The sequence below is a fragment of the Seriola aureovittata genome, chromosome 16, assembly GCF_021018895.1.
Source record: "Seriola aureovittata isolate HTS-2021-v1 ecotype China chromosome 16, ASM2101889v1, whole genome shotgun sequence".
Taxonomy (NCBI): Eukaryota; Metazoa; Chordata; class Actinopteri; order Carangiformes; family Carangidae; genus Seriola; species Seriola aureovittata.
The window spans coordinates 5,323,172-5,346,662 of NC_079379.1; the positions used below are offsets into that span (position 1 = coordinate 5,323,172).

The 23,491-nt window shown below is 37.6% G+C and overlaps 2 protein-coding genes across 2 annotated transcripts; one reads left to right on the plus strand and one right to left on the minus strand.

Annotated features, from left to right (window-relative positions):
* Window positions 1–2,916: 2,916 nt before the first annotated feature.
* Window positions 2,917–14,158, minus strand: LOC130184305 (CD209 antigen-like protein C). Its single transcript, XM_056400234.1, has 6 exons — window positions 13,911–14,158; window positions 11,338–11,466; window positions 9,848–10,015; window positions 8,869–9,041; window positions 8,124–8,239; window positions 2,917–4,380 (listed from the first exon to the last, which is right to left on the minus strand). The coding sequence occupies exons 1-6, from the start codon at window positions 14,017–14,019 to the stop codon at window positions 4,200–4,202; spliced, it is 876 nt and encodes a 291-aa protein (XP_056256209.1). The 5' UTR covers window positions 14,020–14,158; the 3' UTR covers window positions 2,917–4,199.
* Window positions 14,159–20,322: 6,164 nt separating this feature from the next.
* On the plus strand, window positions 20,323–23,080 carry LOC130183894 (uncharacterized). The gene is made up of 2 exons (XM_056399636.1): window positions 20,323–20,647; window positions 22,519–23,080. Exons 1-2 carry the CDS (start codon window positions 20,323–20,325, stop codon window positions 22,926–22,928), a joined length of 735 nt encoding a protein of 244 aa, XP_056255611.1. The 3' UTR covers window positions 22,929–23,080.
* The last annotated feature ends 411 nt before the right edge of the window (window positions 23,081–23,491 follow it).

The following is a 23,491-nucleotide window of genomic DNA, read 5'->3' on the forward strand; positions in this document are numbered from 1 at the left end:
TTATTGAGAGGGCTTATGACCTGAAGGTCGCCGGATCAATCCCTGGACTGTCAGGATTAGCAGGGATCATAAAAGTGAGGTGTCCTGAGGTCAAACTACTGCTGCAGTGAAGCTGCTCAGCGACCAGCAGATCAGACTGTGCTGGGCAGCTTCCAGGTGTGAATGTGTGGACCTACAGTCTGTAGCTGTTACCAGGGCAACAAGTCCTCGAACCGAAACGACCAAATTTGTTTGTCCCTACCCTCAGATACAACCCAGGGAGTAAAGAGTATGGTAGCGACCTTCATTGTCATGGTAACAATAATACAACCCATAGCACCACACAGGCGGTCAAGGCTGTGGAACGGTCAGTATTTTGCCGACCCATCCACGAACTCCAACCTCATCCAAACACGGACTTTGTCACATGTACTACACTGCCAAACTTTCTCCTTTGTTCCTGCCATAACCACCACGGCCACTAGAGGTCGCTTAAGTTTGGTTTGTAACAAGCTGCTTGCACACACGACCTATGGGGTTCATTTTTTTACAGGACCGTTCTGGAAAGGAGAGGTTTACTCTGGGAGAAACATACCTGAATAAATAAAGACAAAAAAAAAAAAAATGAAAATATAAAATACAGAGATTTATATTTAATTATTCTCTGGGTGAGAGCTGCATTGTATGAGGTTGTGCACTGTGTGCTGAATGTCCCAATATTCTCCAGTACCCCAGTATCTGATATTTGTTTCTACATTATTAAAGCTACGGCCAGAAAAAACACATTTAATATTCAACTAGGATTCTGGGAAGTGTATTAAACTGTGGGTGAGTTAATGAAGTAATGATATTCACATTAGAAGTCAACTCGCTGACACAAACAGATGAGCTTCCTCTCAACCAGTAGTTTGTCTTAGTCTTTCTCTACTTTTAGTTTTTCCTTTTACCTTTCTACAGTGAAAACAAATGACTACTTTCAAATGTAATTTATGAACAAATCTTTCAAATATTGAAACGAAGGTGCACATCATTTTGTCTTTGGCAAAAAACACACAAAAGTTTCTTCAATTTTAAAGAGGAAAAATCAAAAGGAGACTGATTGGACGACTGAAACAACTAAATTACTGAAGCATAATTCTTCAGACTTCTTCAGTGATCACTTGATGGTTTCTTCTTTGCTGTTTTTCATGATCATAAATTGTGCTTCACAGTGCAGTGTAATTTTCTGCTTTACATACAGACATTTTCTGTCTCTGTCCAGTGTTGTTGAGGGTTCCTAAAACTGAAAACTTAAATCTGTCTTTACAGCTCACTGGTTCATTGTCTGATTTGGCGATGGGACATTATTACAGTTTAGTAATGAGCCTGAGTGTTTCTCCATCTAAGTCTTGGCCTGTAATCCGGGCTAATGAACTGTGACAGAAGAGGGCTAGCTGACTTCCTGATAACTCCCTGAGGTAACGAGCTCAGGAGGGAGGCAGGAATATAAACTCAACAAACCCCCTCCACCTTTGGTTTCTTCATTCAGGGACGCTCTAAGCCCACTTTAACAAGACAGGAAGTGGAAGACTGAATGTAGGTCTTTCAGCTCAAAGAAGAGATGACATGTCAGGGGGAGATGACACTCTTAGTTTGTATAGGGGATTTACATTAATGCCTTTTAAATGGAAAAAAAAATGTAAACAGCTGCTCTCATTAATAAAGACAAAACATAAAAGCAGACTTTTACAAGAGAAAAGCTGAAGTTGCAGGTTAAAGTACTGTTACTGTAATGGATTGTGTGTGATGGTGTATTTTTGTGTTGCTTCCATGTATTCTGTTGTACTCCAAACAAATTTCCTCATTTGAATATTAAAGTTAAATTCATTTTTATTTATCTGAAATTGAATGGAAAAATGTTAAGAGATTCTACGTTGTTTAAATTGCAATTATAATCCTGCTCTAATGTCATGTAAATTCTTTTTTTCCCCTCCTTGTATTGTAAATGGAAAGTTTTACCTTCAATCTCAGGGACTGACTTCACTTCAAAGCTTGATTTTATTTTTACACAACACACAATAATCAAATAATAAATGTAAATGTGTGTGGTAGAGAATTTATATTTTATATTTTCTTTTTCTTTTTTACATTTATACAGATAAACTGAAACTTTCTCATCTAAAAATACAGCAGGGGGAATGAAAAAATTTAAAATCAGCTTTAGTTCCTCTCCAGCTCTTCCGTTGGTCAGTGTGACCTGCAGACTCCCATTACATATCAACATGTTGACTACAGGTTGTTTGTGTGCGCAGTGCCACCTGCTGGGCAATAACAATCACAACAACAACAATGCTGAGAGGAGACATTAAAGACACTCAACCATTACATGTTGATAAATGGTGTCAGATTTTATAGGATGATCTCTATGCAAGGATTTGTTTCCTGATGTTTTATTTAGTATCTGCAATTTTCACACTTTTGTATCAGGCCGAAAAACTGGTAAACATAAGCTAAGTGTACAGAGAATGAGAAACATGTTTCGTCTTTAAATGGAATGGGTTATTAACAGACGAAAGTTTATATATATATATATAAAAGTTTGGTAGGTCTAGTGCAAATAGTCTCTCAGAAAAAACTGTTTTAAAAAAAGTGCAGGACATTTAAATAAGAAAACAAACTAACAAACAAACAAACAAAAACTAGACCTTACTAAACAAAAAAACATGTTTGCACATCTTTGTTGTATAATTACTAGAAATCTAGTGTCACATTAAAGCTGCACTAATGGATTTTGGATGGATGGATTTAGATTCTTTTAGGCCACTAGGGGCAACAAAATATCTTGCAATAAATCATCATAAACTTTAATCTTCTGAAAATACTGATTAAAGCAGATTTATGCAGATAAGGTATTTCATAAGTGGGTCAAGTATGGTGAAAAATTAAGATATACAAAAATATATTTTAATCATTTATTTACAGGATCCACAGTGTATCAAATTCAAACTGATCATTTTTACTGATAATCATACTCCCATATATTTATCATCATGACACTTCCTTTATATACAGTTAATATAAATCTAACACTATTCATTCCTAAAAATCCCATTCACATGTAAGAAATAAATGACAACATTAATCGTCATCTTGAATCCCTGATCTATAAAATCTAAAGCACAAGTGCATAAAAACATGGCATTATGTGGTTTAAGGCACAAATACATTGTTGTATCCCAACCATGTAATACATTTGACCATATTAAATCACTGAAGCACTGCAATCCTTCAGAGAGTGACTCAACTGAGGTTTTCTTGGACTAAAAAGCATTTCATATGTTGAAAAAAAAAAAAAATCTACAATGAATTCTAAACCAAGTGCAACCATTGACCTTCAGGTTAGGTGTGATACTTTTTTATCAGTAGAAAAGTAAGAGGGGCCCAATGAAGTCAGGGGTTCTTAAAATGCTATTTGAATGCTATTCTTACATTTATCAATGTTTTTTTTCAATTTACCAAATAACAGATGAATGAAATCGGTTAATATTCAAATTGTTTGCTTTTCATAATAATGGTAGTATATCATATTAATAGAAAATTATAGTATAGATTAAATGAGGTCGAAGTACCTTTTTTGTTTTAGCCCTGATTCCTGCCTTCAATTTAAAGGTCCATATAGTATAAAGGTATATGTCCATGTGTTGTTTGATTATAAAGCAGGTCTAGGGTCTATATTAATACTGTGGAAGTATCAAAGCTCAGTCCACAGAGAAATGCACACATCCAACCTTGCAGGATTTGGTTTCTCTGAGTGTTTACCTGAAATCTGCTATATTTTTATTGGATCACTCAGAAAACAGTGAGCCAATCAGAAGCGATACTCAGAGCCTCCTCTGTTCTGATTGGCTCACTGACCTGTTGTTACTAGAGCTCCATAGAGAAACCTGAGAGAGGAGATGTGAAACTACACTGAGATGGTTTTTGGTTCTTAAAACCACAAATATAAAAAATGGGACCTTTAATTCTGGAAACAGGCCCAAAGACCTCCACCAAGAAGATAGTGCAGCCTGTGTGTTGCCCGAGAGGCAGAAACCCTGGATAAAAACAATCAAAAAAAGTAGGTGGAATTGTATTTGCAAAATATCAGCCGTTCACGCGTCGGGTTGTTAGCCTGATGAACAACTGGACGGGTAAACTACTTCCCCTTGTTTACCTCAGATGATCAGAGTGACGTTGAAATCTCAGTGCGGAATGGCGGTACTGGCACCGGCGCTCATTTCTTTCTCACAGATGTAGGGTAATGCCATTGTGCAGGGGGCGTCGTACCAGCTCCTTATCGGCACTCGTGTCAACACGCGGGTTTTCACAATGTAGCCGCAGTCCTCGTTGATGTGGTTGTTGGGCTCACCAACCTCCCAGAAACTAAAGTGCAGAGGGAAGAGAGAGAGAATTCACTTTGGTTAATGAACTAAACACTTCAGCTTTAACTGCTGTCCAGATTCAAGAAGAATTATGAAACTCATTATATACATCCAGTAACAACATTTAGAGCCAATGCAGGTAGTGTGCCTTTTATATATCAATGTGGAGAGTGAAGATGTGGAGGTTGGACACTTGTGGATATTGTTTTTAAAAATAAAACAAAGGAAAGGTGTAAAAAGTTGGACCTTAAATATCACAATTAAATGTCATATCATTCAGATGAATCAGGGCAGAGCCAAGTCAGAACCACATGAGGACAAAAAATATCTCAGCAGGAAAAGAGGAAGGTAGTGAGGTGGCAAAAGATGAATGACAAAAGGTTAGTCATCAACAAACGTTTACAAAAATGAGGAAGAAAAATCAGATGCTTATTAAAAAATCTGTGGAGTTGGCACTCGACAGGAAAGAAAATACTAGTGTGGCCGGTTGTGTTTTTCTCTTGTATGTTATGTGTGATCTGTCCAGGTCTTCATGGTGGAGAAGAGGTCGTGTGGCTCAGGTCTCGTTGGCATATATGTTTACAATTTATCTATAATGTTGTCACCCTGATTGTCCCTACTGTCTGTCCTGGGAGAGGGATCCCTCCTCTGATGCTCTTCCTGAGGTTTCTTCCATTTTCCCCCCTTTAGAGTTCTAGGTCTAAGGACAGAGGGAGATGTCTGCTGCTGCACAGACTGCAAAACCCCCAAGGGCAAATGAATAAAACTGAGGCAGAAGAAAAAAATATGCAGCAAATAAAACACAGAAGAAGAAATATTGAGCCAAGCTGAAGACAAACCAGAGGATGAAAATGCCTCACGATTTTACACCACTAAAGTGGAACTGCTCTTTCCACTGTTCCCTCTTTGCGGTCGGACACATTTGTTTTTCACCAGAGGAAGAGGTCACGGTCACCTACAGTGCAGTGCAGGCAGACAAAATCCTGGCCTCCCTCCAGCTGTTATCTCACATCTGGAACCTGAACCTTTAACTCTATAATGACTCTGTCCTATTCCATGTTTTTGTACTGATCTTCTATACTCTCAATTGATTGATTGTTTTAAGTAATTTATCAAGTAAAAGACTAACGCTATATCCACACTACTCCGTTTTAGTTTTAAAATCTCTTTTGCTACTTTTACAGGCAGTGTCCATTCTTCTCCGGAGTTCAAACACCTAAAATGGAGACTACTGGAAATGCTGCTGGTCCTGTTTTAGGCTGTAAACTCAGGAGTTGTGTTGAGACCTTTGGAAACAATGACGTTGACACTCTAACATCACACCCTGATAAGGTCTTATCTGTTACGACTACCAGTGGTGAAAGCAACATGGATAACGAATTACAAGAGCCTTTGCTGTTCCTCGTTCGTAGTATTTTGGCAAGTAATTAATTGCAGAGAACACAATCTGCGCCCTGTTTACACCAACTCGCATATGCCCAGAGTAGCATTTTTCTTATATTCATAAAATCATATTAGGGTGGACGTAGCCTAACAGTCTACAACCATGCTAGCATCTCTGCGAGGCTGCACTTAGGCATATCAGTGCTTTGAGATAAATGCCAACGTTGGCATGCTAACATGCTCAAAACAACTATGCTAACATGCTAATGTTTAGCAGGTATAATGTTAATCATATTCACCATCTTACTTAAAAAGCACTAAACACAGTCGAGTTTTATAGGACAAATTGAAATTTTGATTGACCTGATAGTAGCGGGAAGAATTAATGAATCGGCAATGTGAGTAGGATCCATCATCTGGGAACTATGAATGAAGCTGGTGAGATCTCAGTCTGAACCAAAGTAGTCGACGGAACAACATTGCCACCATAGTGCAGCCTGTATTACTGCTTTGTTTTCTTACCCCCAATAGTTTTGAGGAAGTTCAATTTTACATTTTTGTCGACAAACTTCACTTCCTATTTTGGTTTCTTCCCTCCAAAGATTTTCTGCACCGAGGGATGATTTTGCAGTGAAATAGGGAGCACTGGATTGAAGTTTACCTCCCCCTTTTCAGTCGTGTCTGTGCAGCTCACAGGCCAGAACCTGCACTTCAGCCTCAGGCATGTAAAAGGCCAATGTTCAACAGATGTTAAAGTCCACTGGTCAGTCAGTCAGTCAGTCTCTCAGTCTATGTGTCTGTGTGTGTTTGTCTATGTCTGTGTGTACAACAATCTGGATCCATAGGAGTAGAGTCATAATTTGGGCAAAAATGAACTAATTTGTCCACCAACAGAGTCAAAGTCCTCCATATCTTTCTAGGCAAATTTTCAGGTCTTGTGTTTTTTTAATCCATTTGATCTGTTTCTTCATATTAATAATAACACTGAATGAGTTACTTTTATGTATTGTATTCTTTTGTGTATTTTGTAGGTTTTAGTGGTACATAGTGGTCCTCATGGTCCTTTAATTGTTTAGCATTAATACAGTTTTTCACAGAGTATATGGAGTATACACAGTGTCCGTGTACATCACTTGCCCTCTATTAACTCCTTTAATCATATTTATTTAATCCTCTTCGGTTGACATCCAGTGCTGCTGAGCTTCATGTGTTGCCTAACAATCTGTGTCCAATATTCATTCTCTTTTAGCTCTCTTTTGATTTCCACCAACTGCTGAGGGAAATACAGTCCAGGCCGTAAGTATTTGGACAGTTACACACTCTTTGTTCTTCAGGCTCTGAGCTTCAGCACATTCAATTTGAAATAAAATAATGCATATTACGTTAATGTTCCAAGTCCTGGGTTTAATTTGAGTAGGTTTACGTCACTATTGAATGAACTGTGTGGGAGATAAAGCTCTTTTAACACATAGTGCCCTAATTGCAAGGGTTCAAAAGTGATTAGGCACTTAGTAACCAAGTGTTCGTTGGGCAGCTTAGATGTGGCTCAGAGTTAACGGAGAGTTGAGAATCGGCATTTAGATTGAGGTGGAATCGTCTGTCAATATGAGGAGTGTAGAGGAACATGCAAGAGAAGAAGATAATGAGGCTCAAACAAAAGCAAAGATCTATCAGAGACACTTTAGATACTTTCTAATACAGCAAAACTACAAAATTATGTGGATCACAGGAAAATCATATAGAAGTAGAAGCCAAACAAGAGGCTTTCTGAACTCGCAATGTTTCTTCTTGATTGGAAAATAAACAGCTGTTAAAGCTAATGTTGGCTATGTAGCTATAGCAAAAGTTACAGATAGCTCCTTTAATGTTCAATGACATTTTTGTTTTGACAAACAGAACATTATTTACAAATAATAAAATACATTTGTTCACACCGTGTCAACTTTTAAGGTCAGTGTTCAGTGAACTGACTTGCGAAAAACTCATAGATATCAAAAATAAATCAGAGATATCGAAGGTCGTTGGTTTGCTAAAATCAACAGTCGGGTACTTTCTGAAAAAGCAGGTTTGTACAAGAATGCTCTCCAGGATTTTGGCGGACATGTTTCCTTGTTAGTGAGAAGACTTCATGACCAGAACTTTAGAGGATTAAGTACGAGATCCAAACCCCTGTAAACCTCAAAAACAAAGGCCAGGCTGCAGTTCACGAAAACATACAAAAGGCTTTTAGTATAGCGTCTTAAACCCAGATTCTACAATGGGACCAAATTCTCTGCCTTTGAAATCCCCTGTTTTTATGACTGATTCAGACTTACTAACGTGCTGCTGGAGGATGGTAAGTTGTGAAAGAAGTGAACCTACCCTCCGACCAGTGGAGTGCCATCCACCCATTTCCACTGATCCTCTGTCTGTGCATCAGTGATCCCAAACCAGTAGGCGTTCCAATGACCTCTGGGAAGAAGATTCCATAGAAACGTCTGAGAGGAAAGAAAAACAAAAAGAAATGTTTAGGTGTATTCATAGAAGACAATCATGACTGATTGTTTTTGTACCTTTGTGATTAGAGAGATGATTAATATCCCAGCTCTATCACTAGAGAGGATGATGATATCTGATTCTGCCAAAGCCCAAGATGATTGTGTTTTTTAAAAAAAAAAGTAAGTGGTATTCTAGTATATTTGTCTTATTGGTAACAAATCAACAATCAATTGATCCTACTAACAAGTTTTGTTATTGGGCCCCTCCTTCTTCAGGGCAGCCTGGACACTACAGCGACTCGGTATCGGAAAGTGATGAAAACGTCTAGGACTAGCTTTCTAAACTCACAACGTCTCCTCTAGACTGGTAAGTAAACAGCTGCTAATGCTAATGTTACTCTATGGAGCAATAGCAAAACTTACAAATAGCTACATGTTTGATCACACTGTATCAACTTTTAAGTTTAGTGATATACAGTTGAAAAGCTTTGTTGGCGCTGTTGACATGTTTCTGAAGTGAACAGAGGAATAGAAGTGGCTCTTCCTGATTAAATAAACTCCAGCCAACACAGAATCTAATGACAACCCTCTGAACATGGCAGCATCGGGATTAACATGTCATGATGTACCTGCTCCTCGGCCGTGTGGATGATGGCCAGGTGAGCTCCTTTGCTCTGGCAGTATGACCGACTCTCTGCCCAGTCCCTTTGGACTCTGGAGATGAAATAACAGCTGTTGTTGAAGAGCTGCCAATCCACGGGGCAGACGATAGCGGCCTCTGTCGGTTTGATCACCTCAGGAGCTGATGAATGACAGGCAACACACAAACACAGACACACACACACACACACACACACACACACACACACACACACACGCAAACAGAGACTGGTGAGAAAAAGGATTCTAATTGACAAAAAGTTCTGCACACCCCAAACTAGGGCTGGGCAGTAGTTTAATGTTTAAACTTTCGAATTATTGTAGTATAATAAAATACTCGCTGGTAGAGATATCATAAAACTTAATTCAACTGTATGGACTTTTTAAAAGAACATACAGAAAATCTGTGTTTCCTTATATGAGATCAGAAAATCCAAGGTAAATTTGCAATTACTTTCCTAGGAGGCCCTGGGGCAAACATTTGTTATTGGGCCCCTATTGACCCATTTTATAGACTAAGCAATCAATCAGTTAATGAAGATGAATGAATTAACCTGCTGATAATGAAAATGATGGTTGGTTGCAACTTTACAGTTCTCATATGATGCATAATCTCACCTGGCCCAAGGTTTTCGGTGAATTAAATACATGACACAGAAAAAAATTAATCAATTTGATACATATCTTTACAACAGAGGAACTAAATTATGGCAACCGGATTAAACCTGGGGCTTTTGGGGCCCTTGGGGGTCTGGGGACCCTGGTTAGTTAACTGCTTTGCCTGGTTAGTTATCCAGCCTTGGCTAAATACGGCCATAATTTCATTGTTTAAAAAGAAAAAAAGCAAATGATCCAATGTCTGTATTTCACAGATCTAAATCTGAGACAGTCACAGTAGGACTCTGTGAGAACGAGCACACATCCATATTCAAATATAAAGTTGTGTACCTTTAGTAGCAGCCAGTTTGGCCAGCAGTTCATCCCTCTCCTTCTGCAGCTGGTTTTTCTCCTGCTGCAGTTTGTTGATGGTAGCGGTCAGATCCGACACGTTCTTGTCTTGCGTATGCTTCTGTATCTCTGGGTCCACTTCACCACTGACCTGAGGTTTGTTTTTATCTGTGGAACACATGGAACGATGGACGGGTAAATAAATAGACACAGTACAGTCTTTTTATATACAGTCTATGGGTACGATTTACCTGAAAGAACGTCTTTGAAACAAGGCTAAGACACACAATCAGGTTCATGAGGCTGCACTTAAAGCAGAGCTTTGAGCTAAGTGCAAATGTCTGCAAGTGTAGGCCAAGGTCAACGAGCAGCTTTTCAGCCTCCTAATTGTGTGACTTTTTCAACATAACCAGCACACACGTATGCACATGTAATAAACATTGATAAAACTCAAGTCATACTATTGGCTAATGTTCCTTAGAAAAGTCTGTGTTGCAAGACTCAAACCACTGGATCCTCTTTTCTGACCTGAAACTTGTTCATCTGGCAGTTTTGAACTTTCCTCTTTCACAAGGTGCACTGACAATTACCAGCAGTCATATACCAGTGATTACTGTAAATATTGGTTAACACTTTACTTACTTTGAAATAGAGTGTGATGGCGTCAGATGATGAACTTTCAAATTATTGTAGTATAATAAAATACTGGCTGGTAGAGATATCATAAAACTTAATTCCACTGTATGGACTTTTTAAAAGAACATACAGAAACTGTGTTTCCATATAAGAGATCAGAAAAGTCGAGGGTAAAGTTGCAATTACTTTCCTAGGAGGCCCTGGGGCAAACATTTGTTATTGGGCCCCTATTGACTCATTTTACAGACTAAGCAGAGATGCGTCAGATGATGAACGTCTATCTAATGAACAACAGCTCAGGAGGCTTTTTAATATCTTTTCTTTATCTGTCAAATATTTTCTTGCTGCCTACATTTTTGTAATTATATTATTGTATTTTATGTTTCAGTTGTTTTTTTAACAATACATAATTATATTATTGTATTTCAGAGCATGTTTCAGATGATTCTTTTTTAAAAATGCATAATTATATTGTTCTATTTTATGTTTCAGGTTTTTTCAGGTATAAGCGATGTTGCAACTAAACAGTTTACCTCATAACTTTTCTTACTGTACAATGTGCAGTAAGCAAAGTTATGAGATAACAAACATGTTATTGGCCTAATTGGCTATATTTTTCTACAATGCTTTTTTGTGAAGCCTTTTTTAAAGTTTTAAAACCTGCACTTTTTTACATCAGCTTGCAGTCTTCTTCTCCTCTGTAACTGGTGCAGTTCTGTCTTTTAAAGGGGCATTACTGCCACTGAGTATCTAAATTAATTGCTTAATATTCTGCAGAAAAGTGCGTCACATCATCTCCATTGTTCATGGAAGACACCACTCATCAAGACATTTCTCAACAGTTGTGTACTCACAGTGTGCAGTGACAGCTATGATGGAGATCAGCAGGATGGCACACAGCGTAGCCAGGCAGATGGTTGTGAGGCGGTAGGGCCCGGAACCGCTCAGCCGGGAGGGCAGCATGACTCGGGAGACTGGGTGAGCTGGAGGTGGGAAAGAGGGAAAGATTGTTATCAAAATATTAAACCAACTTTTCTTTTCTCTTTTCAGCCCTTTCAGCTGAAAAAGCTACTTCACAAATCGTCTTCACAAAAATGCCTCATTATAGCAACATACTTCATTATAGACTAAAGTTGAAACTATTAGATGATAGACAGAATTTATCAATCGCCAACTATTTTGATCTATTTTGATCAAATAATGATTTAAATCATCTTTTTTCAAAAATTCCCTCGTTTCATCTTTTTAAATGTGAGTAATTGCTGCTTGTTTCTGTTTATTATCATTATAAACAGAATATTTTCAGATTTTAGACTTTTGTTCGGATAAAGCAAGACATTTGAAGATGTCACTTTGCATTTTTCACTATTTTCTAACATTTCATAGGCGGTTAATCACAAAAATAATCTTTAGATTAATCAATTTCTGCGTCAAAAAACAGGGCAGGAACATTCATTTATTTTACTGTTCTTGTTTTCTCACTTCTAAAATAATCCTAGTGAGTGTTTTTTATATATTTAATGTATGCATAAGTGTTTGAAACACAAATGTCCTTAATTAACCCCTGATTCGTCAGTGCTGACAGGAACTGTCCAGTCAGCTGAAAGAAAGACATGACAATGTTTGATGGGATTCACATCACATCTGTGCTGTGGCATCACAGGAACTGAAACATAAACGAGGAAAGTCATCATGTGCTTTCAAAAAATAATGAAATAATGCTATTTCACGGTCTCTTTAACTCTGTATAATATATTTACATTTTGTTGAAGCGGAGCCTTTTATTCACAAAGGAATGTCCTCTGCTCTGTTCAGACTTGTAAATATCAGACATGTCAAACAAGCTTCTGGGACGTGGGAAATCTGAAAGGTACCATAATTATCTAACAAAGCAGACAGCAGTGAGGGAAGTGACTTTATTTTGTTTGGATGGGACAGGAAGATTTATTTATTTATTATTATTATTATTATTATTAGTTGTTGTCTGTTAGTTTCAGTACCATATGAATGGACTTATGAACATTTTTATGGTGTAAAAGATCAACTCTATAGTGCTCTCTGGTTACTTCAAAACTAGTTTGGTATTTCCGTCCAGCAAATCCTTCTTATTAATCATTTACACAAGCAAATATAGACTCATTTATTGGTTTAGCTCTAGCTCTAGTTTTCTAGTCCATAGAAAACAAAATCCTCCTATCAGCACATCTATTTTTTGTTTATTTTGGAATGTACTTTAACTTTACTTACAAAGTAAACTTCAAAATAAAAGGTAAACATTATTATTAATTAACATTGATTAATTAGTGGCAAAAATTTGTATTTGATAATCAATTAATTATTTAAGTCATTTTTCAAGCAAAAATACAAAACTTTTCCAGGTTCCAACTTTACAGTTGTGAGGATTTCCTTCTCTATAGTAAACTGTGTTCTGGACTGTTGGTCAGAAAATATACAAGTGATTTAAAGATGTTGCGTTCACTCCTGAGAAACTGTGATATTTTTGACTACTTACATTTTGTTTTACTTTTCAATTTATACATTGAAAAACATATATGTTGTTGTATTTCTATCCACTATCCACTCCATTTTTTCTCAGCAGCCTGTACCTCTGGTTCTCATGTATGACTGTAATACATTTGATTTTCCCGTTCTGACAGTCTGTTGTGAGCTCCTCAACAGATGGATATTAACTCTACTGGAGCAAATCGATTATCTGCCTTATATCACTGTAACTGCAACGTCTTTGGACTTTGGACAGTTGCTCAGACAGGATGTGTGAAGACGCCCCGTTGAACTTTGGGAAGCTGTGATGGGCATTTTTCTGTATTTTCATATTTTTAAGAAACTACACCACCATTTTTTAAATCTGTCTTATAAGTATTTTGTTGTGACTGTCTGTTTTGGTTTGATGTATCCGTGAAGGTGTACTGCTTTTGTTATATTAATATCTTTGCCATCTTGAATTTGAGGAAACAGTGATTTTTCTTTAGTCTATAAAATATAAGAAAACTAATGATTTGTTGATAAAAAGATACATGATCCGTAGATTAATGATCTGTTTCCTAATCCTATTAATTCTTATCATAGTAAACAATGACTCCATGATTAAACGTCACTAATTACAGCTCTAATTATTCTAAACTAGAAAATGATGTCAGAGTTGGCACTATATCTAAACAGTGTTAAATCTTATTAGGTTACATAATGCAGCCGTGCACAGTGCTTTGTTTTGATTTGTAAAGTGAGTAAAGTCTCAGATTGTGTCTTCAGCATGAACAGAGAAAGTTAATGAAGAAGAAAGAGAGAGAGAGAGGGAGAGAGAGAGAGAGAAGCTCATCATGAACTCAAATATAAGCTGGGAGAAAACCAACAGGTGGTTTTAATCAGCTGTCACAGCTGCAGCTTCTCTGTGGTGAAGAGTCCTTACCGCTGTGTCCCACATCTGTCTTGCGGTGGAGCTCGTCGTAAGTGCCCTCGTCCTCTATCAGCTGGGAGTACATCCCGTCGAAGGCCGGAGAGCTCCCCGTGGCCGTCATGTCAACGCGGGAAGGAAAATGCGACGGTTAATAAAGTTGATAAAGTTGCAGTGAAGCGTAAGAGTGGACAACAAAGTTTCGGCCAGGCCCCGGATCACTGCTCCCCCTGCTCAGTCTCTGCTGTTTATAAACTGTCCCTGACGCCCTGCGCTGCGGCCAAGCGCCACAGGCTGAATAACGTGCAGTTTCAAAATAAAAGCCCTAAAAAGAAGCAGTTGTTAATTTAATCATGTAGCCTAATAATAATAATCAACACAGAAGACACATAGCCTAATAATAATATTGATATTTATATTAACAATAAAAATATTCCACTATTTTGAGGTGCTATAAACAAAATAAAGGATGTACAAATGGATGGATGCCTATGATGCTTTAGGCCATGAACAACTTTAGACAGTTATGCAAATATTGCATTACATTTTTTTTGTTTTGTTTTGTCTAGAAAAATGCAGTTACAATATAACATAAAACAGGAACAGTACAAAACAAAATAAGAACACTAATGATAATAATAATAATAATAATAATAATAGTAAAGGAACTACCACATAAGCCTTTATGTACAAGAAAATCAATTTTTTGTTATCATGACCTTCAGAATATGTAGGCTAGTATGAAATACTGAGCTTTGTTTTAATCTGCTAAATATCTCTGTTAATTGATCAATCATTTGGTCTATAAAACACCAGTGAAAAATGCCCATCATAATATCCTTGAGCACAAAGTGATGCGATGAAATATTGACACATATACATTTACATATATTGTTTCCCACAATTATTTTAGATGGACCTACACAACAAATATATATAAGCTATATATAAGCTTTACTGCTCCATTTAGGGCTATTATTTTGAAGGAAAATACGGATGTTTTCCGGTGTTGTTGTGTCAAGCTTGATGTAGCTCATTTATTTATTTAATTATTTTTCAACACTTGTTGACAGTAAACCCCATCCTGTGTGATTTACTGGAACATGTGTAAGAAGTCGTGGTATTTGTGAGTCATATATATGTTGTTGGATTTTCCGTCTGTCAGGGCTTTTTCAAACAATTCACTGTCTCCTGATGATTTATTCATGATCATATGATCAATCTGATTTTCAGCTCCATCTCAAGAATAAAGAATAAATTAAAATGAATTTGGATCAGTTTGACTGAGGATGGAAATGAAAATGCTTGTGTTGTGATACACTGTTGTTATAAACGGTTGCTTGATTTGATCTGTTTTTTGAAAATCCACGTCTTTAATACATAGTTAAATATTCAAATTATTAATTGTGTGATTTAAATGTACAATTTTAAGAAACAACCATTAACCCTAAACTGAATGGATAAGAGTGAAGATGAGGTTCCATATAATATGACTGTTGAGAAGGATGAAGGTGGATGAAAATGAAAGTGATGATGATGAAGAGAACCACAGTTGAGGATGAGGAGTGAGATCAGGATCTGGATCAGGATGTACAATGGATGTTGTTTTTAAGGGTGGATGTGAAAGATAAAATAGAATCAGTGACAATAAGAGCACTGATGAAGATGAAGAAGAGCTGTGAAAGTAATATGTTAATAATCTGTTAATGAGAAAAAAATGCTGCTTTATTATTATATATGTTACTCTGAATATCACAGGAACTGAAACATGAACGAAGAAAATCAACATGTGCTTTTAAAAAATAATAAAATAATGCGTGCGCACACACACACACACACACACACACACACACACACACACACATATAGGCTACATACACACATACACACATACAGATTTATACACACAATAAAGCAATAAATATATTGTGCACATTTCAAGTGTACAGTTTTTGTGATGTGATGCAATAATTTCACATGTCAATCAAACTGTGACTTTAGGGCTTAACTATACCAACCAAATGTTGCAAAGAACATTTTATACTTATTTGTTTTCCGAGATATTTAGAGACATGTCTCATTACATCCTTTATTCTATATTTTGCTGATGTGAGGACAGCCTCAGTTTCAAGGCAGAGTATTATGAGACAACAGTATGTGGACTGACTTTTTTTGAGATTTTACAGGATCTCTCTCATGAATATACCATATGGATTTTTATACAACTCTTTTTGTGTAGTTGTTGTATGAGAGAAAACCCCATTTAAATTCATCATGCATGAACAGCAGGATGAGCCATTCAGTCAAAAGTCTTTAGTCAAAGTCAAACCAAACTCCATGCAGGAAACTTCAGCTTTTGGACTTCACTCTTATTCACCTTTATTTCTTTGTCTTTTTTTATTTTTTATCACCATTGCCACTTCAAATGTTCCCAGGATCTTCTTTCACCAAAACACACCCATGTTGGGCGTTGTGAACTGAAGGACAATAAATGATAATAAATGAGATCAAGTGAGATCAAGTGTTATACATGCAATATTTTTAGGCTATATTAAGCATGTGTGTCTGTGAGTGTGACTTTGTGTGTGTGCTCACCTTTCCTGGGTGTGTCTTGCTAAAAGAAGAGGGTTGTGGTGAAAGGTACGAGTCGTCCACAGTGGATCTGCTCATGATGAAGTCTATTCTGCGTCTTTTTCGTTTTTTCGTTTTGCTGGTCTCTGTAATTTGTTTACTGATAATGAAGTAAATTATGTATTTTGTGGGAATTAGAAAAGAATTTAAAGTCACAAGAAAATAGTTGTCAGTTAGTTTGCTGGCATATATTATACTATTATTTCACTTTTGGTTCTGGTTAACCCTTGAATCAAAGCTGAAACCTCCAGATGCCATTAGAGACACCATAAGCAAAAATAATTTTCCCCTCAGACCCTGTTCTTTCTTTCAGGATGCTGCACAGATATTCTGCTGGAGGCTCCAGTGAAGGAAGCTGTGAGAAAAAAAGTCACTTTCCAAACCCTGGTTGAGCTCAAGGATGACTTTATCGCCCTTGTCTGGTCTTTCAACCGAGTGAGCTTGTACCCATTGTCACTGTGACGCCAACAGGGGAGACAGTGGGTGAAGGTTAGCTGGGGTGAGTGCTGGTAAACCGGACCAATGGTTTCTTGGATGGAGGCGAAGGACAGGGGGTGTTATTATGCTACCATGGTTATTTCTGAAAACTATTATGTCAACATCTTTACCGCCAAAAGGGTGAAGACTGGAGAGACCAATCTCAGACTTCTTGGGTGAGCTATTGTGTTTTACCTCCACCCGGGAGGCTGTGTATTCAGTCTCGTTGCCAGTTGTGCTAGCTGCCGGACCGTAGGGATGGCGATTTCAGTCAGTTGGTCACTTCCTTGGTGCACACTGAAAAATCTCAATACTGTTGGATGTGTTGTCCATAAAATTTGATGCAGCATACATGGTATGTAGAGGATGAATCCTATTGGCTTTGGTGGCCCCCTGATCTTTCCTCTAGTGCCACCAGGAGGTCAAAGTTTTCACTTTTCCAGTGAATATCTCAACATCTACTGGATGGATTGGTGAAAGATTTTGTACAGACATTCATGGTTCCCTGATGATGAATCCTAATGACTTTGGTTTTCCCTTCACTTTACTAACACTCTCAACTGAGATGATGAACATGGTAAACATTATCTACATAATAAACCGATGGCATGCTAACGCTAACATTTACTTCAACGCACCACTGCGCTGCTAGCCTGACTGTTCACTCTCTGACCTGTTTGACTTTTAGTTATCAGGATGTTGATGGAGCCCTGCAACAACAAATAAGCTATTGGTTCTAGATCCTGATCCAGGATTTCTTTAAAAGAAAGAATTATTAAGAATTTGTGGTTCAATAAAGGTACAACTCAACTATCTGTAATGCATCTAAAAATCTGGCACATGCACATTTCATACCACATTACCCTTGGAACATGTTGTCCTATGTTGCCCTTTTGACATTCACTTTAAATATTTAGGGAATATCTTTGGAGCCTACATATAAAGACGGGCAATTAGCAATTATACACAGGAGGTCATGTGTCAAAAGTTTCTGTATCTGATGTTGTTTCCCACAGCCTCTGTTCATCGCCCGGCTGAACAAGGCTTGTCTAGTCTTGTCATTACACAAGCAGCTTGCACTGGTTCTCACAAGGGTGTGTTCTGACGTCCTTATTATTTTTTTTACTGTAAACCAACTGTTACACCACAAGGTATGATACAGTTTTAGTACAACAAAAATTAGTTTACATATAGAAGAGGAGTCACTAACCTTGGAAATGTTGGTGTCATGCAGTGAACCATTCAGCCCCACTTCACCATTCAAGTTACCTTGTTTCTATCTGCAGAGCTGGTCTTAAAATAGACCATCAGGACCGACATGTCTGAGACAGTAGAGTTTAACAGCACTGTGGTTCTCACTTGCTCTGCCATGGGCTCATTCATCAGATTCTCCTGGACCAATGGCACCACACCCATCGTGGCAGACAACACATGATTCACCATTAAAGAGGTGAGACTTCATGTGCATTTTGATCACATCAGAATTTATTTATTAATTTTCCTGATCTTTTGACCGATTTGTCTTTTATTAATTTTCTATCCTGCAGGAAGCCACATCCAGCACGCTGACTATCTGTGGTATTCAGGCCTCAGACCTGGTTGGTCCTATCTACTGCACCGCTGGCAACCATCGGGAGGTGGAGAAAAGTGCTCCTCTCAACCTATCATCAAATAATGATAGATACATAAAGTTCAGATACTTTAAAGGTCCCGTATAGTATAAAGGTAGATTTCCATGTCTTTTTTGATTACAAAACAGGTCACAGTACAATGTGACATCACTGAAGTGACACAAAAACGTGGTTAGATAAGCTATGAACATCAAACTTTAAACCAGAGAACCAGAGGTGTTAGTTAAGTTGATGTTAAATATGCTTTAAATAGGATTTTCAGGCATGTTTAGTGTTACTTTATCTGTATAACATTTGATTGTTTTGTTGTGGTTCCATTACAGTTTGCATTAACAGCTTGTTTAGGTCTTGATTTTTATCTGATGGTACTGGTAATGGCTGGTACAACTCAAGTATCCACATTGCTGTGGGGATCTTTGTGTGCCCCGTTGAAACATCTGCAATGATACTTTTGGACCAGAAGATGTCACCATCAAACAATTTATGATACAATGATACTCTAGCGACAACTTGGTACAAATAGGATTAGTATGTGATGCACTACAGATGGAAACTACCACAGTCAGTTTGCACTGTTTCAATAACTGAAATCTTAAGATAATTTCCTGTCCCTTTTTTCAGTTCCTTCACCTGCATCTGTACTGACAACACAACCTCCAGCTATACCTGGTAGGTTGAAAACTTAATTTTGGTAGTGACATATACAATATTACCTAAACTCCCTCAGAGAAAAATCAAGTAGAAAAAATATTGTAGTTATTAGGTAAAAGCCAGGCCAACAGCGAAACATATTAGGAAAAAATAATTAAAACAATGAGATACAGATTTAAAACTGATGAAATCTGCTTGATGGGATATTTCAGGTTGTTTGGCGAGGAGATAGTCTTGCATAGTGAATGTATTATCTGCAGTAGATTAGGATTAGCGTGCTGCCAGTTAGGAGAGCCAGCAGGGAACACGGCACACTAGCAGAGAGATGTGCTGCTGTGCATAGGGCCAACAACAAAAGTGTTTTAGACACTTTTAAAAGACGCCCACCCAAACAATCCAATATCCGTTTAAATGTTTACAGTATTTTCAGTGCGTTTTCTTCCCTCTTATCTTCTAACATAAATATATAAATGTAAATATATAAATATATTTACGTAAAGAAAAGATTATTTCTTGTTCTTTTTAAAAAAAAAAACCCTTTACCTCTATCTTTATTGACTCTTCAGAGTGACCCCTTATTCAAAGCTAGTAGATTAAAAAACTTTTATAGTAGTCAAATAATTAATGCTACCAATATGTGTGATTCAACTTTTATCCAAAACATAACTATGTAGATATATAGATACATATACTAAGTAGATTTAACTTTGAGTCGATAACTGTGTTGATACTTACACTTACAGTCGTCTGGTTAATTTATTATTTAACATCTTTAAATTGAAATTCCAAAAAATCACTAAATCAGAATTTATACTGATATGATATTGACACAATGATCAAATGTTCTTGTTAGCTTCACCGGCACCCAAAGGACTACCAGTGGAGGAAGGTGAGGAACTTCTCATGTGACTATGTCTTTGCAAACCCCCATGGCCCCATATACCACCAAGTCCTAACAAACAACCGCGTCCCCATACACCACCATGTCCTCACATACGACCACATCACCATATAAAACCACATCCACAGATACCTTCATGTCCCTACATACCACCACGTTCTCACAAACCATCTTAACACAGAGGGACAGGGACACACGGCTGGATAATCGGCAGCTCTTGGACGTCCAGCACACCTGGTTTGACAAACTGCAGGTGGAGCTGATGGAGATGAGGCTGAGCTCTGAGAGGAGCCTCCGTCAGATGGAGAGCCGTACACATTCCCTGCTGTGGTCCGTGAGCAGGAGGCCGGAGCGACTCACAGAGGCCATGGATCACAACTCAGCCACCTCTCACCACAAAACCTTTGTATCTCTAAGCCGTTTGCTACCTAGCAGCGTTTCAGAAGTGAGCCAATCTCCAGGCAACAGCCTATGAGTCTCCACAATAAAAGTCAATGCACACGTGGAGGTCGGAGAGCCAATCGTTCCTGAATATTATGATTGTTGAGTTCTTTTGGTGTGTTAAATAAAAACAGGCATAACATGTTTGTTTGTTTTTGGGACAGAAATATATATGCTACAGTTAATTTTACTTTTTAAGGTGGGCTGTATCAGTTAAATATCTCTGTACTGATCTAAGTTTTCATTTAACAAGCACAGGTTTAAAATAAATTCAGTTTTTATATGAATAGTTAATGTGTCTATCTGCTTTCAGGGACTAATGACAATGAACTATGAGCATCACAAAATATAAGGGGAAACATTCTTTAGCCATTTGCATTTTTCTAACTGAATTAGCAATACTATGTAGGAAGGTAAGCCAATATATTCAGGCTGAGTTCAATTTTGAATGCAGTAGTATTGCAGTAGTAAATATTAGCAGATCTTCACTATTGTTATCTATTGATTTTTATCATTTCAAGCCATGACGCACAATGCAATTGACAAAAGAATTTATGTAATATGTTTAAAAGGGAGGATTTTAGAAAGGAGGCAAATTCAGGGGGCGGTAACTCTGTGCTTCGTGGTATCTTTATCATTCTGTCCTGCTCTGCTATGATCACAGCTTGTTGGTGTTACATAAGTACAGGTTTTAAATATAAATATTACTTGGCTTTAAGATTGTGGCTTTAAAACTTTGCAACTCTCCCACTGGACAAAAGATGAAACTGCAGTGAAAAGCAGCAAAACACCTACATTTTTAGTGACTTTTATTTAGTTTGTGTATTCAACTACTGCGTCTCTATTTTTTATGCACTGTTTTCATTCTTTAATTAAATGAAAAGGGTAGATTCTGGCCTAAAAAAACTGCAAAGTCTCTTGGAGATAGAGAACATTTGTTTGAAAACTCTGTTGTAAGTCAGTTTGTTGTTACAGATAGAGGACGTGAAGAGCAGTTATGTAATCAATCAAATGTATGTTTGTGTGTGTGTGTTCTATCTGACTGAGGGAGGTTTTTGTACGACGTTTTTTCACTGTGTGATCATATTTTTGCTGTTCACACGGTGAAAACTCTGACAGTAGTAAACTGCTGCATCTTCAGTCTGGACTCCACTGATGGTCAGAGTGAAGTCAGAGTTTGATCCACTGCCTGTAAAACGACCTGGAATCCCTGATGCTCGAGTGGAAGCAGCGTAAATAAGCAGTTTAGGAGGTTGTTCATCTTTCTGTTTCGGTCTTTCGGTATTGGTTGCTCCAAAGATAAACATTGTGATTGAAACTACATCTGAATCTCAACAGTTTCTAAGAGAGATACAGACTGGGAATAAAAGTTTTCTCTAAGGAGAAAATATTCTTAAAAGACTTTTAGTAATATTTTTCACTGAGCTTCTTAATTTTTTTACAGTGTGTGGAATAACTAATCAATAATAAAACATCACTGTTATATCTAAAAATGATTCTGTATTAGTATTCATTTAATGAGTTTTAATACGTAAATCAGTCATTAACAAAGTTAATTTTGAATGAGCAAAGTAAACAGATTCCATCTCAGTCTTTTCTATAATAGATAAGAAATATTCAGATGCTGCAAAACTATTTAAAAGTGACATTTTTCATATTTGTAACTACATTTTTTCATTTAACACTAGTTAAATGAATTAGTTTTCATTTGTTTTTTACAGATGAAACATTAACACATCAGAGGTACATTGAACTTTTTATCTTAGGAAACTGAAACCTGTCAGTTGGCATGGTTCAGCAGTGATGCCTGTCTGTTGGCATGGTTACTGAGCTCAGAGAAGGAAGTGAAAAACTGAAGAGCAGTTTCATCTTATTTGAGGACGACCAACAGAAGTAGTTGCCTCCTCTGCTGCAGTCCACAGGAGGGAGTTTAGTTTCATAAAAACTTTGTTACTATCTCTCTCTGCACTGGGTCGAGTTGCACCCACCCTGACGGTGCTGCACCCCTCCAGTGAGGAGCTGCAGCAGGAGAAGGTCACAGTCCTGTGCCTGGCCAACAAGGGCTTCCCCTCAGACTGGAGTCTGGCCTGGAAGGTGGAGGGCAGCAGCAGCAGCAGCAGCTGGGAGGAGAGCAGGAGCCCCGGGGTGCTGGAGAAGGACGGCCTCTACAGCTGGAGCAGCACCCTGAGGCTCCCTGCAGACCAGTGGAGCAAGCTGGGCTCTGTGACCTGTGAGGCCACCCAGGGCTCCCAGACTCCGCTCTCAGAGACACTGAGGAGAGACCAGTGTTCCCAGTCCTGACCTGACTCACTGGGACTCTGCTACTGGTTTTACTCTCTTCTCTGTCGCACTGTCTCTCTCTCTTTTATTTCACATTTCAGTAACAATATTTACGATCTTCTCACAGTGTTTCCACATTGTTTCTGTGTTTCTAGAAAATAAAAATCTGTTCATCAAATCATTTTATTGTCATTGTGACTTTTTTAAATCCACAGAAAAATTGAATCGACAAAAACATTGTAATTTCTCCATGATGACATCATACAGAATATATAACATTACATAATACATATTCATACTTACTGTTTATTCATTGTGTACATTAGCTCAGTCACAACTCCTCATTATTCTTTAACTGGTACAAGCCAGTGATGGAAGTTGCAGTCCATAATTTGTGATCAATAATCAATCAGAATCAATAAGGACTTATTCATGAGTGTAAAGTTTCTCTTCTATATTCATGGCAGATTTTTCTTCAGTATCAACATTTGTAACTAAAACCATTGAAGGAACATTTCAATGAAGAATCATCCAGTCATCTCTTGTTACTGAAGTGTGTCATAGTGAGAACTCTCACATTGTTT